The sequence below is a fragment of the Gymnoscopelus microlampas genome (genome assembly GCF_963454915.1).
Source record: "Gymnoscopelus microlampas genome assembly, chromosome: 3".
In the NCBI taxonomy this organism is placed as follows: domain Eukaryota; kingdom Metazoa; phylum Chordata; class Actinopteri; order Myctophiformes; family Myctophidae; genus Gymnoscopelus; species Gymnoscopelus microlampas.
Genome location: NC_139940.1, coordinates 45,137,456 through 45,154,629, shown reverse-complemented (window position 1 = coordinate 45,154,629; position 17,174 = coordinate 45,137,456). Strand labels below are relative to the sequence as shown.

Here is a 17,174-nt window from a genome sequence, read left to right as displayed (position 1 = left end):
TTAAGTTATAGGTTAAACAAGGAGTGGATGGAGCAGCAAATCTTCAAATCATCATATCTTGGGTTCTGAACATGTTTTTCCAAAAAAAAAAAAAACTTTTATTTTGATTTATTTTTTATTTTTTTTCATGACGTCTTTGACGCCTTTTGGCGCTCAGGGCGTCAGGCCACATGACTTCTTTGACGTCTTTTGGCACTCAATGAGTTAAGTACAGTACATGTACTTAGTTACTTTCCGCCACTGTCCATTCCACAGCCTTAAAAACACATAATCGCTCACATCAATCTGATCTCGTTTCTTTGTCGAATAGCGATCAAAACGACACGAGACGTAGGAACAAACAACAGAATGATTTGATCTTCTGCTACAGACTAGTGATTACTTAGTATTGCTCGCTGAGTCGTAATGCATTTTTTATTTTCCTTTTTTTATGAAGTCTCTGCTGTGAATGCTCAGAAGGCCTAGTGAGACTGAATGGCAGGCAGTTACAAATTCTACAGAGTACGGTTTGAAGGAACATAGTCTCTTTATGGGAGGAGAGGAGTCTGATCGATTTCTTTTTTTGTTTCAAATCCCCCGCAAAAATATGCTTTGTTCTAAGAGCAGGGTTATGCCTCCACTTGGAGATAAAGGGTCTCCCCCCCAGGACGCAATGCAACAACATGTGATTGGCTGTCATTGTGGCAACCCAAACAGCAGTGGTGGAAAAAGTACTCAAATTCTTTACTTAAGTAAAAGTACCAATACTGCAATATAAAACTACTCTGTTACAAGTAAAAGTCCAGAATTAAAAATGTAAAAAAAGTAAAAGTAAAAGTACTAAATATTTGAAAATAGCCGATCTACAAGCTCACAACGCGTCGCGATGCGACGCGTTGTGAGCTTGTAGATCTGCTATTTTCAAATAGCCTATGTATAAAATAGGTTTAAAGTGGTTAATCCCGTGTGTGGTTTCATTATATCATCATTTATATCTGAAAAGTAACTGGTAACTAAAGTTTTCAAGTAAATGTAGTGGAGTAAAAGTACAATATTTGCCTCTGAGATGTAGTGGAGTAGAAGTAAAAGTATTGGAAATTGGAAATACTCAAGTAAAGTACAAATACCTCAAAATTGTACTTAAGTACAGTACTTAAGTAAATGTACTTAGTTACTTTCCACCACTGCCAAACAGTAATAACAGCATTTATCTGCCCCTGATGTGCCTGATAATTAGCTTAACCCATTCAATCCGGGAACGCATCTGTGTCCTTTTAGATTTTGAGCAATAACCGTTGTTTTATACTTTGCTATATACTCGGTGCCGCGCTACGAGCTTGTAGACATGCTATTTTTGAAAAATCGTGAACATTTGTGCAAATCTTTGAATATATTAATATATGTTTTTTTAAAACAACATTTGTAACTCAAATCTTTGCTTCTGGGGGGTCCCTGGAACAACATATTTTGATGGGGGTCGGCTGCCAAAAAAAATATGATTTTGGGGGTCCTTGACATGAAAAAGTTTGAGAACCACTGATATAAAAACGTTTATTCAACGTTAAATAAACGTACGTTTATTCAAAAAAAGAATAGGATTTACATTTGTAAAGATTTGCACAAATTGTCAAGATTTTTCAAAAAAATAGCAGATCTACAAGCTCGAGCTACGAGCTTGTAGATCTGCTATTTTTTGAATAGCCCAAAGAAATCTAAAAAAAATGACGCACAGATGCGTTCCCGGCCTCAATGGGTTAAATCCCAAATCCCTGCCAAATACCTTCCCTAAGTAAGACAGCGGTGCATCCAAGGTCCTCCTCTTCTTCTTCTTCCATCGCCTCTTATTGCTATTCTGATCCCCTGTGTGTGTGTGTGTGTGTGTGTGTGTGTGTGTGTGTGTGTGTGTGTGTGTGTGTGTGTGTGTGTGTGTGTGCGCGTGTGCGTGTGTGTGGGGTGCCAGTCAAGGCTGAGGTAAAAGGGGGAAGAGGGAAGGAGGTAGGCAGCAGAGAGGGAGAGAAAGGCAAAAGGGAAAAAACCAGCGGGGTGGGGATTGAGACATGGCAGGATCCTCGCTACCTTGCTAATCCGCTCTGCTTTGCACCCCTACTGACGGATATCAGAGCTCCAAAAGGACACCTCCGGCTAAGAGCTCAGCAGCCAGCCAGTATACACAGTCTATAGATGGAGGTCTGAAGGACAGAGAGCTTTCTCCTCTAGGTCCCCTAATAACAGACAGACAGACAGACAGAATGCCACGTCCTGTGTGTGTGTGTGTGTGTGTGTGTGTGTTTATGCATTGAATGGAGAGCTTAGGGGGGAGAGTCAGCCAGCCAGGGGGGTCAGTAAGCACCTCTAATTAGCAGTGGTGGAAAGTAACTAAGTACATGTACTCAAGTACTGTACTTAAGTACAATTTTGAGGTATATTTGTACTTTACTTGAGTATTTCCAATTTCCAATGCTTTTACTTTACTTTTACTCCACTACGTCTCAGAGGCAAATATTGTACTTTTACTCCACTACATTTATTTGAAAACATTAGTTAGTAGTTACTTTGCAGATATAAATTATTATATTATAAAACATACATTAACCACTTCAGCCCTATTTTATACCTAGGCTATTTGAAAATAGCAGATCTACAAGCTCACAACGTGACCCGTATTTTCAAACATTTCAATACTTTTACTTTTGGTACTTAAAGTACATTTTGATACCAATACTTTTGTACTTTTACTCAAGTCAATTTTGAATTCCAGACATTTACTTGTACCAGAGTACTTCTGCATTGCAGTATTGATACTTTTACTTAAGTAAAACATTTGAGTACTTTTTTCCACCATTGCTAATTACTACAAATCTGTATTTCACTTTCAATCAGTTTTTTTCGCTCCTCGCTCAGACGTGAAAGGAAGGGACACCACAGACCTACGGTGGATAGGGTTCATAAATAATCTAACACGCCTTTTGGTTTCGTTTTTTTTTCTCTCTAAACATCGACTTCTAAACAAGTGAAACTTAACACGGGCAACAAATTAACACTGGGAACATGCTTGTAGATGCAAACGGGTCAAAGAGATCACGTTGTAGAACAAAAAGGATAAAGAGGTCTCGCTAATTTAACCCATTAAGACCGGGAACGCATACTGTGTCATTTTAGATTTTTTTTAGCTATAATCATCATTTTATACTTTTGACTATTAAAAAATAGCAGATATACAAGCTCATAGCGCGGCACCGAGTGCCGCGCTATGAGCTTGTAGATCTGCTATTTTTTGAAAAATGATAAAAAAATCACACCCAGTGTGAAGAGAGTGGTGCCTGTGATGAGTTAATTAGTGTAACTGGTTGCATCTTTGTGTTACAATCAGCTACAGCTGTTGAGGCCGTGCTCAAACATACGGACGGACACACACACACACACACACACACACACACACACACACGGTCAAATGTAGGAGTGGTAGGCACAAAAATGAGCAAATCTTTGAATATATATATTTTTAAAGCGAACATTTTAACTCAAATCTTTAGTTCTGGGGGATTCTACAAATGTCTTCTAAATCTTCTAAATTATATGTATTTGGCCGCGGACCCCCATCTCAAAATATATTGTTCCAGGGACCCCCCAGAAGCAAAGATTTGAGTTAAAACTGTATATATATATATATATATATATTAAATATTTGCACGCATTTTCACGATTGTTTTTTCAAAAAATAGCAGATCTACAAGCTTATAGCGCGGCACTCGGTGCCGCGCTATGAGCTTGTATATCTGCTATTTTTGAATAGCTAAATAAATCTAAAAATGACACGGATGCATTCCCGGTCTTAATGGGTTAACACAGGGTCCGTTTCACATAAGCCAATCATCATTGGCGTGGTCCCTCTCTCTCTCTCTCTCTCTCTCTCTCTCTCTCTTGGCGACAGTGTAGAGTAACACAATATTTGTTGTTGTCATGGTGCTGCCCAGCCACACTTTGTTGTCTCTCAAAAAGTCGCTCTGAGCCATCTAACTAGATCCAAATGAAGAGAAGCTCTTAAGCTCACTCTGAAGAAGGGATGAAAGCAGCCATTCTGCTCCACTACGTGCGGGTAGGGAGGCTGAGATGCTTTTAGACCATTTTAACCCGTTAAGACCCGGGAAAGCATCTCTGTCATTCTTTTTTTTAGATTTACTTTGGGCTATTCAAAAATAGCAGATCTACAAGCTCATAGCGTGGCACTCGGTGCCGCGGTATTGGGGGGAAAAAAATCGTGAACATGTGTGCAAATCTTTGAATATATATATTTTTTTTACTTACTACTTTGCTTCTGGGGGTCCCTGGAATAAAAAAAATTGAGATGGGGAGGGGTCCGCGGACAAATGCATATAATTTTGGGGTCCTTGACTTGAACATGTTCAACTGATTTAGAAGTCATCTGTAGAATCCCCCAGAAGCAAAGATTTGAGTTTGAAAAAATCACTTACAAAATTTACAAATTTACAAAATTACACATTTTCACGATAAAACATAAATAAATAGCAGATCTGCAAGCTTGTGGCGCGGCACTCGGTGCCGCGCTATGAGCTTGTATTTCTGCTATTTTTGTATAGCCCAAAGTATAAAAATAATGACTATAGCTAAAAAAATCTAAACATGACACAGATGCGTTCCCGGGCTGAATGGGTTAATTGGTTTAAATCCTTTTCATCTGGTCTAGCTGCTCCCTGCCTCTCTCACACACACACACACACACACACACACACACACACACACACACACACACACACACACACACACACACACACACACACACACACACACACACACACACACACACACACACACAAACACCATTTCTCTCTCTGCGTTCTCTCTCTCTGACATTTTTTTCCCCCTCCTCTAATTGGACAATTAGTCCGCATTCCTTTTGTTAAGCCTGCTTCTAGTTAAGCTTTAAATTGTTTGGAATATTATTCAAATGAAAGGCAGTGGCATACAGTATCTCTTTTTTTTAAACGGCCAGTGCTTTCGCCCAGCCTGTACTTCTCTCTCTCAGAGGAGCAATTTAAGGTGCTGCTGCTTAGCAAAAAAAAATATGTCTCCCGGTGAAAGAAACAATAAAAACGCTGCAACAATGCAGAATAACATACTGTAGGCTAGCTGTAGCTAGATATCCCCTAATGGTAACAGCATGGTGATAGTGGTTGTTGCACAATAATCATAATCATTAAAATGACGACCTGAGGTACAACCTCAGCTGAAATTGCTCTTTTGAAATGGGCTTCTTAACCCATTCAACCCGGGAACGCATCTGTGTCATTGTTTAGATTTCTTTGGCTATTCAAAAATATATAGCAGATATACGAGCTTGTAGATGTGCTATTTTTGAAATAATCGTGAAAATGTGTGCAAGTCTTTAAATACATATTTTTTTAAGCGAACATTTTAAACTCAAATCTTTGCTTCTTTGCTTCTGGGGGGTCCCTGGAACAAAATATTTTGAGATGGGGGGGTCCTCAGTAGGGATGCCACCGATTATTCGAATTTTAGAATATTCGTTACAGTCTCCATAATCGAAAATGATTTTTAAAATTCGATTTTAATTAAAAAAAAAAAAAATTAATTATTAAAAAAGAAATTTTTTTTTTTACTTTTTACTTTTTTTTTTTTTTACTTTTTACTTTTGTATGCCTTAGTTTCAATCAAAATATATGCTAATACTAATATTATAGTCTTAATAATTGTAAATGGCCACAGTTTCAGAGCGTTTCACTGTTTCAGCCCAGCCCAAACATGAACTCTGCAGCCGCACTGAGGCCCCTGCTGGAAAGCATCCCAGCCCAAACATTAACGTAACTAATAATTGGGCCGCGCAACCCAGAAATGACCGCGATAATGCTAAAACAGGAGCGAAAAAAAAAAAAAAAAAAAATGTTTTTTTTTTTTTTTTTGAAAAATATTTTTCAAAAAACGGCGCCGTCGAATAATCGAAAAATATTCGCCAGGGCTGTCCGAATTTCGAATTGGCTGAAGGTCAGATTGTGGCATCCCTAGTCCTCAGCCAAATACATATTTTCTTGGGGGCCCTTGACGTGAAAAAAAGTTTGAGAACCACTGATATTATAGCAACATACGTTTTTCAGAAACCTGTTAGGATTTAGACATTAAGTAGAATCCCCAGAAGATATGAGTTACAAATGTTCGCTTTAAAATATATATGTATATAAAGACTTGTACACATTTCCAAGATTAAAACAAAAAATAGCAGATCAACAAGCTCATAGCGCGGCACTCGGTGCCGCGCTATGAGCTTGTAGATCTGCTATTTTTTGAATAGCCAAAGAAATCAGAAAATAACACACAGATGCGTTCCCGGTCTTAATGGGTTAATTCCTTCACTAACGATTATGACAGCCCGTGTGATGTGACTTCGCTCAATAAACCTTGTCTCTTTCTTCTTCCTTGCTCCTCCAGTGGGGGTTGAAAATGGCCCGGACGCCATTGAAAGCGCCGCCGTTTTCCTCTTCGAGACCTTCCACGACAAAGACCACGTGGGCACGGAGGAGACGAGGGCCATCAAGCAGATGTTCGGCCCGTTCCCCGCCTCTGCGGCCGAGGCCTCCTGTGCCGCGGTGACGCGGGCCGTGGCACCGCTCGGAGAGTCCCAGGTGCAGTGTTGATTTCCTCGACTAAAACTGTTAACGAAAAATGACCTTTTTCTCACTGACGAAAACAAAATAAAAACGAAGCTACGATGACTAAAACTAAGACTAAATATATTGACACATTCGTCAATAAATAAAAACTAGACAAAAATGTTAGCGAGGGACTAGTGGAGAAGAGATCCAGTAGAACTAAAAGACAAGTCATTTTATGTTTGGTTGCGCTCGGGTGTTACGCTCTGAAAATAGCAGATCTACAAGCTCACAACGTGTCGCGCTGCGACGCGTTGTGAGCTTGTAGATCTGCTATTTTCAGCATGCAACCACAGTGTAAAGTCAGACATTACGACGCCACCAAGGCACCGTCAAAATACATTTTAGTCGATTAAATCAACCGTAGATTTAGTCGACTGAAATCTTATGATATTTAGTCAACTAAAACTAGACTAAAACTAAAACATTTCAGATTAATAAAATATGACTAAAACTAAATGTTTTATTCAATTAACTCTCTCAGTGCCAATGAAATAAGAAAATATGTTCATACTATGCCAGCAATTTTTTTTTTTTTCAAAGTAAAAAAAAAGTGCTTAGGAAGCGAGATACAGCCCTTTTCAGTTATAAGTTAAACAAGGAGTGAATGGAGCTGCAAATCTTCAGATAATGATATCTTGGGTTCTGAACATTTTTTTCCAAAAAAATATATATATATTTTTTTTTTTTAAACTCTGGATTTTTCGTTCTTGGCACTGAGGGCATTCAAAACTAAATCAAAAATGTTCTGTCCAAATGTACCACTGCCTCAGGTGGAGGACTTCGTCCGGGCCCAGAGCTCCTGCCGCGGTCGCCGCCAACGCGGCGACTCCGCCTTCGGACGCAACATCGCCTTCTCCTACGACTGCTACACCCTGGACCCCGTGGAGGACCTGCCCCCGCCCGAGGGCTCGGAGGAGGAGGGGGGCGCAGGGGGCCTGGACTTCAACAGCTTCCTCAACAACCACCAGGGTGCCAGGTAGGGATGGGACCATGTGAAAATGTCATGATTATTGTGGCTAAAATGATTGCGATTAACGATATTATCGCGATGATCATGATGATGATGATTATTGTTATGTTCTTATCTGTATGCAATATGGACCCCCTGTGTGTCTGAAATAAAGTTTGAATTGAATTGAATTGAATTGATCAAAATATGCATAAAGGGATAGTTCACCCCCAAAAACAGTTTTTTTCTATGGATTAGTCACCCTATGGAGACTTGAATTCATGGATATGTTTTTTGTTTTTGTGGCATCCCTAAGACATTAATTTGATTAACCAGTAGGCAGCGGTTCCGGTAGGAGACACAAAGTTTTTGTGTCTCCTACCGGAACTACTGCCGGTCATCAAATTACTCTCTTAGGAATGCTACCAAAAAAAAGTCTCCATGGGGTGACTAATCCATTGAAAAAATGTCATTTTGGGGGTGAACTACCCCTTTAAAACTTAAAATGGCACTTTTTTTAACCACTTGAACCCCCAGCATCCCTATCTTGGGGGGAACATTTGCCAAAAATAGCAGATCTACTGTAGCAGATCACAGACGCATTGCATTGCAACGCATTGTGAGCTTGTAGATCGGCTATTTTTGGCAAAGAAGTTGTACTGAATTTGCTTCTCAACAAAAGCGAATTCATCCTAGTGTATGATGGAGGACAATTTCACGATAACTTAAAAAATATCCACGATACGATTATTTGACTTGTGAGCGTTTTTATCAGGATAAGCGATAATAACGATTACCGTTCCATCCCTAATGCCAGGAGGGTCGGTGGCCAGGGGGACGGGTCCTCCGCGTCGGGGGCCTCCGCCCAGGGCGTCTCTGGGGACGGAGCCATTCTGAGGGCGGAGGTGGAGAGGTACCTGGACGGAGGCAACATGATCTCCTCCAGCCCGGAGGAGCTGTGCACCTCCCTGTTCGAGATGCTGGCCTCACACAAGAGCGACGACGAACTGCAGAATGAGGTTAGCATGATGGGCTGCACGCCAGTAGAGCCTGACTGAGACTAAATATATTGACAAAAACTAGACTAAAAAGTGAGGGACTAGTGGAGAAGAGATCCAGTAGAACCAGAAGACGGCACGTTGTGCGCTTGTAGATCTGCTATTTTGAGAGTGCAACGTTTTTTGGGTCCGATGCCAATCCCGATTTTGGAGAGTCCTACACCAGTTGTTCTCAAACGTTTTCGTGGGACCCCCAAATTGGACCCCCAAATTGATATATATTTGACCGCGGACTATCATCTGAAAATCTTTTGTGCCAGGGACCCCCAGAAGAGAAGATTTGGGTCCAATATTTAAAAAAATGGCAGGTGTACAAGCTCGCAGCGCGGTACAAAGGGACATGCTGTGAGCTTATATATCTGCTATTTTTGAATAGCCAACATATAAATGGATAAAGATGTATAATGGTTAAGATGATTGTGATGCTATTGTTAACTACTGTACCTTCAAGGACCCCCACAATGATATGTACTTGTCCACGGACCCCCCCATCTCAAAATATATTGTTCCAGGGACCCCAGAAGCAAAGATTTGAGTTAAAAATGTATATATTCAAAGATTGGAACACATTTTCACAATTTGTTTTTCACACTTTAAAAAAAAAAAAATAGTGTGGCACTTTGTGCCGCAGCTTGTAGATATGCTATTTTTGAATAGCCAAAGAAATCTTAAAATGACACAGATGCATTCCTGGATTGACTGGATTAATTTCCGATACTGATGTTGCATATCGGCCAGACTAACCGACACCTTGGTAACACATTTCCAATCCGTTAAGATACTGGCACTGGTTAAAAAAAGGGTCAGGTGTAGAGTAGACTGATCTTGGCATTTCAACAACGTATAAAGTTGGATCCGTCCCAGCGGTGAGCTTTTACTAGTGTCATGGCGTTCCTCTGATTCCCATAACCTTGACCTTAACACCAGGGTTGTCTCTGAGGGCTTCGTACAGAGGGTCGTGGTTCGACTCCTGTGTGGGCCGATGTCAGCCATGGCCTTTATGTCTTCAAACCACACTCTGGAATTTGCTATGAGCAGTTTTGACCTTAACTTGAAGATGAAGATGCCCCCCTTAACGTCCCAGGGGGAATATTTATGTCGGTTCGGCCCATATATATTGGCCATTATTTGACTTATTTGAGATGGGGGTCCGTGGCAAAAAAGTCTATTTTTTTTTCTTTTCTAAATCCTAACAGTATATCTTGCTATATCATTGGGGCTCCAACTTTTTCAAGGACCACTAAAATTATATGTATTTGGCCCGCGCAGAACCCCATCTGAAAATATTTTGTTCCAGGGACCCCCAGAAGCAAAGATTGGTGTTAAAAATGTTTGCTTTAAAAATATAGATATATTCAAAGTCAACATTTTTCAAAAATAGCAGATCTACAAGCTCGTAGCGCGGCACTCTGTGTCGCGCTATGAGCTTGTAGATCTGCTATTTTTGAATAGCCAAAGAAATCTTAAAACGACAGAGATGCGTTCCCGGTCTTAATGGATCGGAAATTATGCAGCCGATGTTTCCCGATGTTTGACCACTTTCAACCTGGCATGCATCATTTTAGGCAAAAATCCTTACCTGTATCTATCAAAATGTTATTTTGAGTTTTTCAACTTCAATTCTCTCAAATAGAAACTTTAATCAAATCAAAGTTTTTGAATTGATTTAAAAAAAAAGCCCTTTCTTTGTTTAGTTTTTCTTTTGAACAAAATATTGGTCAAAACGTGGGTAATCGGTGGTCTAGGACTCTCCCTCAATTGCAATCGGCTTTGGAACCAAAAGTCTGTCTTTCAGTCGGGCTCTTAAATCTTTACACACAAAGGGGGGAAGTTGAAACGGAATGCAGATCTCAGTCTAAGCCGCCTGGATTCTGTACATTCAATACAGAGGACACCAGGACCTTGTGATTATTTAGAGAGGATTTGCATTAAGGTCCTCTGTATTATCTAGTCTTGTGAGACTTATGGTAAAAAGGCAGGAAGACATCTGAAGCACTGTAAACTCAGAGAGATAAACATTGTGCTGATTTAAGAACAAATGAAAAACAACTCATTAAAAAGTTTTGCCAGGTTACTTGGGGAACAGGGAAGCGGTGGTGGTACATCCCCCATCCTATAGGCCAGTGGTTCTCAAAGTGGGGTCCAAGTTGAGGCGAGTTCCAGGGGGTCCCCAGCCAAATGATAACAATTCTTGAATTATGTAATGCAGATGTTTAACAATAATTTAACTCTTGAGAGCGTAACATGATTCATTCATCATTTTAGCACCCATAAGGGTCCATGTGGTTACCAACTCCATCATTTAGCTGGGGACCACCTGGAACCCCTTTAAGGGCCACTAGTGGTCCCCGGACCACTGGTTGAGAACCAATGGTCTAATGCATATCAAACTGACTATAGGCTCACAGGACGGCGCTTCACTCTTAACGTCATCTCTACCTCTCTCTCTCTCTCTCTCTCTCTCTCTCTCTCTCTCTCTCTCTCTCTCTCTCTCTCTCTCTCTCTCTCTCTCTCTCTCTCTCTCTCTCTCTCTCTCTCTCTCTCTCTCTCTCTCTCTCTCTCTCATATATCCCCCTGTTCAACTTCAGGCGAACAAAGCAAAAACGAGACTGACACACCAGTTAATTCATATAATTTATTAGGCAATCATCTTTTTCTTCTTCTCTCGTGATTGCATAAATGATGTGTGTGTGTGTGTATGCGCGCAGTGCACTTGAGTCTGTTTGTGTGTCTGTAGCAGTAGCTGCTTGCCTGTGGCTTTGTGTGTATGAGAGAGAGAGGAATAATATTCACCTACTGGATTAATAATATTATGTTCTTTGTCTCTCTTCCTGTCTCTTTCTCTCTCTCTCTCAGTCTGTCTCTCTCTCTCTCTCTGCCCCTGTCTGTCTAGCCTAGTTGTGCTAATAATTCAGCTGACGCAGTGTTCAGTTGATGGGTCAGAATGTTTCAGGCATTCATAAACGCTCTCTAATAAGAGCTGTGGACATGATATCCAAAAAGTGTTCCTCCCAAGCTAATGAAAGGCTTTCTGGACACGGCCCCTAACACATTAACATGGTGAATAAAAACAGTGGTCAGAGCTGATTGGTCCAAATTAAAATAGATCAAACACTATACAGAGTTATAGTTAGAGTTATAAAAACGAAAACATCGAGTTTCTTCTTCCGGTCTGTGAAAAAAGACGTCTGTGAAGTGAAGCAATGAGCAAGTTACACATTTTGTAAATTGTGTTACTATTTACGTCTAGACTTTTAAAGGGATTGTTCACCCACAAAATGTTTTTTTTTCCTGTGTCTCTTTGTGTCTCCTACCGGAACCCACTGCTCGTCATCAAATTGTTGGCTTAGGAATGCGAGAAAAAACAAACAAATAAAAAACAAAATCTCATTGAATTCAAGTCTTTATGGGGTGAGTAATCGATAGAAAATAAGTATTTTTTTTGGGTGAACTATCCCTTTAAGGTCACAAAGGGGATATAGCACATGCCAGCACCTTTTGAGGCAAAGTGACAAATTCTGGAACACTCCAACACTATGACATAACTGTTATGTTGAGCACCACCAACCCGCCATAGTGTCGGGTGGTTTCTGAAACTTACACACTAAATGAAAGATCTACAGTACCCACATTTGGCACTTTGACTGGTGTTCATTTTGGACCACGTCTCTCTCTCTCTCTCTCTTTCTCTCTCCCTCCCTATCTATCCTATCTCCCCTCCCTCCCTCTCTCTGTCTCTCTCTCTCTCTGTCTGTCTGTCTCTCTTACACGCTCCATGGCAGTAACCAGTGGTGGAAGAAGTACTCAGATATTTTACTTAAGTAAAAGTAGCAATACCACACAATATAAAAATACTCTGTTACAAGTACAAGGCCTGTGTTCAAAATGTTACTCAAGTAAAAGTACAACAGTATTGGCATCAACATATACTTAAAGTACCAAAAGTAAAAGTACTAACATGTTTTAAAAATAGCCCATCTACAAGCTCACAGCGCATTGCGAAGCGGCGCGTTGTGAGCTTGTAGATCTGCTATTTTCAAATAGCTTATGTATAAAATAAGGCTAAAGTGGTTAATGTATGTTTTATAATATAATAATTTATATCTGCAAAGTAACTAGCAACTAAAGCTTTCAAATAATCGTAGTGGAGTAAAAGTACAATATTTGCCTCCGGGACATAGAGGAGTAAAAGTATTGAAAAGTGTACATAAAAAGTATGTACACCCAGTGTGAAGAGAGTGGTGCCTGTGATGAGTTAATTAGTGTAACTGGTTGCATCTTTGTGTTGCAATCAGCTGCAGCTGTTGAGTCCGTGCTATACAGACGGACGGACGGACACACACACACACGGTCAAGTGTGGGAGTGGCTAGCACCACTCAAAAATACCTAAAAACTGTATTTAAGTACAATACTTGAGTAAATGTACTCAGTTCCTTTCCACCACTGCATGGCAGTGTAACAGTATATTGTTGCTACCTGGCCCAGGCCAACACTCTGTTCTAATGTAGCTCACGTAGTTGACATTTGGAGGCGAACTCTCCCCACTGACACCTTTAGATGTAGAGTGCCCTTTGTGTGAGCGCGCTCCTCTCTCTCCCTCTGTGTGTGACTCCAAAGTCAACAGCAAAGTTTAACCCATTGAGACCGGGAAACGCATCTGTGTGTCACTTTTTTAGATTTTTTTGGGGCTATTCAAAAATAGCAGATCTGCAAGTTCGTAGCGCGGCACTCGGTGCCGCGCTACGAGCTTGCAGATCTGCTATTTATATTTTTTCAATAATCTTGAACATTTTGAGTAAATTTATTACACTTTGAATATATATATATATATATTTTAAAGGCCAACGTTTGTAACTCAAAGCTTCGCTTCTGGAGGGGGTCCCTGGAACGAAATATTTTGAGACGGGGGTCCGCAGACAAATTTTGGGGGTCCTTGACATGAAAAAGTTTGAGAACCACTGATATAGCAACATAAGTATTTTCAACAAACTGTTAGGATTTAGACATTTGTAGAATTGTCCAAATCGCGCAAATCTTCACGATAAAAAAAACACACTATGAGCTTGTATATCTGCTATTTTTGAATAGCCCAAGAAATCACAGATGCGTTCCCGGTCTCAATGGGTTAAAGGCTCTGCGTCCGCCCGCCATTAAACCTGACAGTGGAGGACCCGCTTCCTATTATTTCTCATTTGTAGCCCTGGACTGATGACATTTTAGTGTGTGGATGGAGCTGTGTAGGAGGAGGAGGAGGGGGCCATTTGATTGTATAGGGGATCTGAAAGGTAATTTTGATCGGTCAGTGTCTCCTCTCTATTTAAAGGAATGGGGGAGACAGATGGGCGATGGAGTTAAAAGCATTTCAAAATACCGCCGTGACAACATGGAGTAATGAGTTTAGATGAATTACAGTGGTTCAAACTCCCTATTGGAAATGGAGGTATACCATTATGTACTCTATGCTGACAGGGATGCTTTGATTGTGATCTATAGCACGAGGGCTATAGAACTATAGGTTACGAACGTAACCCCGGTTATTTGATTTTATGAGCGAGTACTCTCTGGCTGACCCAGGTACTAGGGTTGGGATCCGGAATCGGTTCCATCACATTTGTAACCCGTTTCCGGAAACCGTTTTTTTCATCACTCTGTCAGAGCTGGTATGTGGACTTCACGTCTGCTATACAATTGCTATACCAGTGGTTCTCAAAATGTTTAATTTGAACCCATTAAGACCTGGAACGCATCTGTGTCACTTTTTGATTTGAGCTAAAAAAGCATTATTTTACACTTTGGCTATTCAAAAATAGCAGATCTACAAGTTCATAGCGCGGCACCGCTAGTGCCGCGCTATGAACTTGTAGATCTGCTATTTTTGAAAAAATGCAAACATTTTAGCAAATCTTTGAATATATATCTTTTTAAGCAGACATTTCTAATTCGAATCGATGCTTCTGGGGGTCCCTGGAACAAAATATTTTCAGATGGGGGTCTGCGGCAAAATACATATCATGTTGGGGGGTCCTTGACATGAAAACGTTTGAGAACCACTGACACGGATACATTAGTATTTTCAGAAAACTAGAGAGTTACAGGTCTGTAACTCTCAGAGTTACAGACCCGTAAGGGTCCATTTGGTTCCATTTGTACACTCTCAGAGTTACAGACCTGTAAGGGTCCATTTGGAACCAGGGAACCGTTATGGAATCGAATCGTTAAAGAACCGGAATCGTTGAACTCCTGAAGAATCCCAACCCTAGTTACAGGAAGGCTTGCTGGGAGGCTCATTTCGGTGGTTGTCATCTAATAGAAAAAAAGGTCCTCTTGTCACTCAGTCCCAGTAGGCCTCACCTTATGCTCAACTTTTCAATCAATTCCCAAGGACAGAATTCATGGATGCCCATAAAAGCTTCTCTTTTGGTGGGTAAAAAAAACAACATACGCACTCACAGCCGCACCCACACACAGAATCTATAAACAGACCATAATAAACAACATCAAACATTTCACAGGGACTCATAGAATGGGGGAGTATGTATATAATACGCCATAGAGAGAAAACAAAGGTAACCCCAACAAAGGCGACAGCTGACCTGACATCATCAAAGTGCATGTGTTCCTCCAGTCCCCCCCGCAGGGGTTGGCTTTTGCCATCCATCCCCCAGAGAAGACCCAGCGAAAGAGCAAACTCTAGTCCTCCATCTTCCCCAAGCAAGCGCTGAACACAATTCCAGTGGTGGAAAAAGCACTCAAATGTTTTACTTAAGTAAAAGTATCAATACTGCAATGTAGAAAGTACGCTGTTAGAAGTAAAAGTCCGGAATTTTAAATTCACTTGAGTGAGTACAAAAGTGGTGGTATCATTCAAAATGTACTCAAAGTACCAAAAGTAGAAAGTACTCGTTATGCCGAATGTCCCATTGCACAAGTTTCCAATTGTATAAAATGTATAGGTCTAAAAGATCTTTTGAAAATAGTAGATCTACAAGCTCACGATGCGTCGCGATGCGATACATTGTGAGCTTGTAGATCGGCTATTTTCAAATTACCAAAATATATATATATGGTTGAAGTGGTTACTGTACTGTATGTTTTGTAATAATCAAAATCTACAAAGTAACTATTAACTCAAGTTTTCAAATAATTGTAGTGGAGTAAAAGTACAATATTTGCCTCTGAGATGTAGTGGAGTAGAAGTATAAGTACTGACAACTGGAAAACTCCAGTAATAATTCAAAATTGTACTTAAATTCAGTACTTGAGTAAATGTACTTAGTTACTTTCCATCACTGGCAAGCACTGAACAAATTCTTGATACCAGGGGGGAAGAAAAACAAATGTGAATGTTTGTTATAATTTAAAATTACGTACCCGGGCCCGCGGGCCTGTTATTTTTCAATTACCACCTGCAAGTATCAGTCCCTGCTTAGAAAAAGATCCAGCTGAGCAAACCTGCAATGATGATACCAGGCTATTGTTTTAGAGGAACACACAGCCTTCCACTCAGCGTATAATTTTCTTCTGCTTCTGTTTTGTCTCAGGCTTCTGTTATCGCATACCCTGCGTTTTTCTTGTTCTCGCTCTTTTTTTTTTGTGTGTGTCGCCGTTTTCCCCCTCCTCCTTCTCTCTCTGTCGTTGTTCTTCTTTTCTGTCACCATGCTAAGTGCCAGGTGGTTGTGTTTGGGAGGCTAAGCGGCAGAGCATATTCTGTACCAGGCTGGATGGTAATTACCAGGTGCTCGTTCTTGGCAACCGAACGCCGTGTTCGTTCGGGAGGGGGGGGGGGGGGGTATACTATAAACCATTAAGGCCTGAGGTTCCCATTCTACAAAATGTCTTCTAAATCCTAACAGTTTTTTTGAAAGAACGTATGTTACTATGTCAGTGGTTTTCAAACGTTTTAACGTCAAGGACCCCCAAAATGTATGTGTATTTGGCCGTGGACCCCCATCTCAAAATAGTTTGTTCCAGGGACCCCCCAGAAGCAAAGATTTGAGTTACAAATGTTCGCTTTAAAAATATATATATATATTCAAAGATTTGCACACATGTTCTCAATTTTTCAAAAATAGCAGATCTACAAGCTCGTAGCGCGGCACTCGGTGCCGCGCTATGAGCTTGTAGATCTGCTATTTTTGAATAGCCAAAGTGTAAAATAATGTTGTTGTTTTTTTACTCAAACGAAAAAGTGACACAGATGCGTTCCAGGTCTTAATGGGATAAACCATAGGATGTGTATGCGTGTGTTTGTTTACCGCTGTGTGCGGTATTTTATTTATTTTTTGGCTCATCCTCCCTGGTTTCTTCTTCCTTCCTCTCCCTCCAGCTGTTTGAGCTGCTGGGCCCGGAGGGCTTCGAGATGATCTCCACCCTCCTCCAGCGAAGGGCGGCCATCGTGGACTCTCTCCTCTCCGTCCCCCTCGCCGACCGGCTCGGCGGCGGCCACCTGGCAGGTGAGAGGCAACGGCACCCCCCCCCCCCCACCTCTGGCAAAAACAGGG

General features: G+C 40.9%; 1 protein-coding gene across 1 annotated transcript in view; it reads left to right on the top strand.

The window, feature by feature from the left end:
- Positions 1 to 17,174, top strand: part of ascc3 (activating signal cointegrator 1 complex subunit 3) — a 293,488-nt gene that overhangs the window by 24,129 nt on the left and 252,185 nt on the right. The window contains exons 4-7 of the mRNA XM_084052068.1: positions 6,442 to 6,635; positions 7,436 to 7,641; positions 8,432 to 8,633; positions 17,000 to 17,126. Coding sequence (XP_083908194.1) covers positions 6,442 to 6,635; positions 7,436 to 7,641; positions 8,432 to 8,633; positions 17,000 to 17,126 — 729 coding nt within the window. The remainder of the gene's footprint in view (positions 1 to 6,441; positions 6,636 to 7,435; positions 7,642 to 8,431; positions 8,634 to 16,999; positions 17,127 to 17,174) is intronic.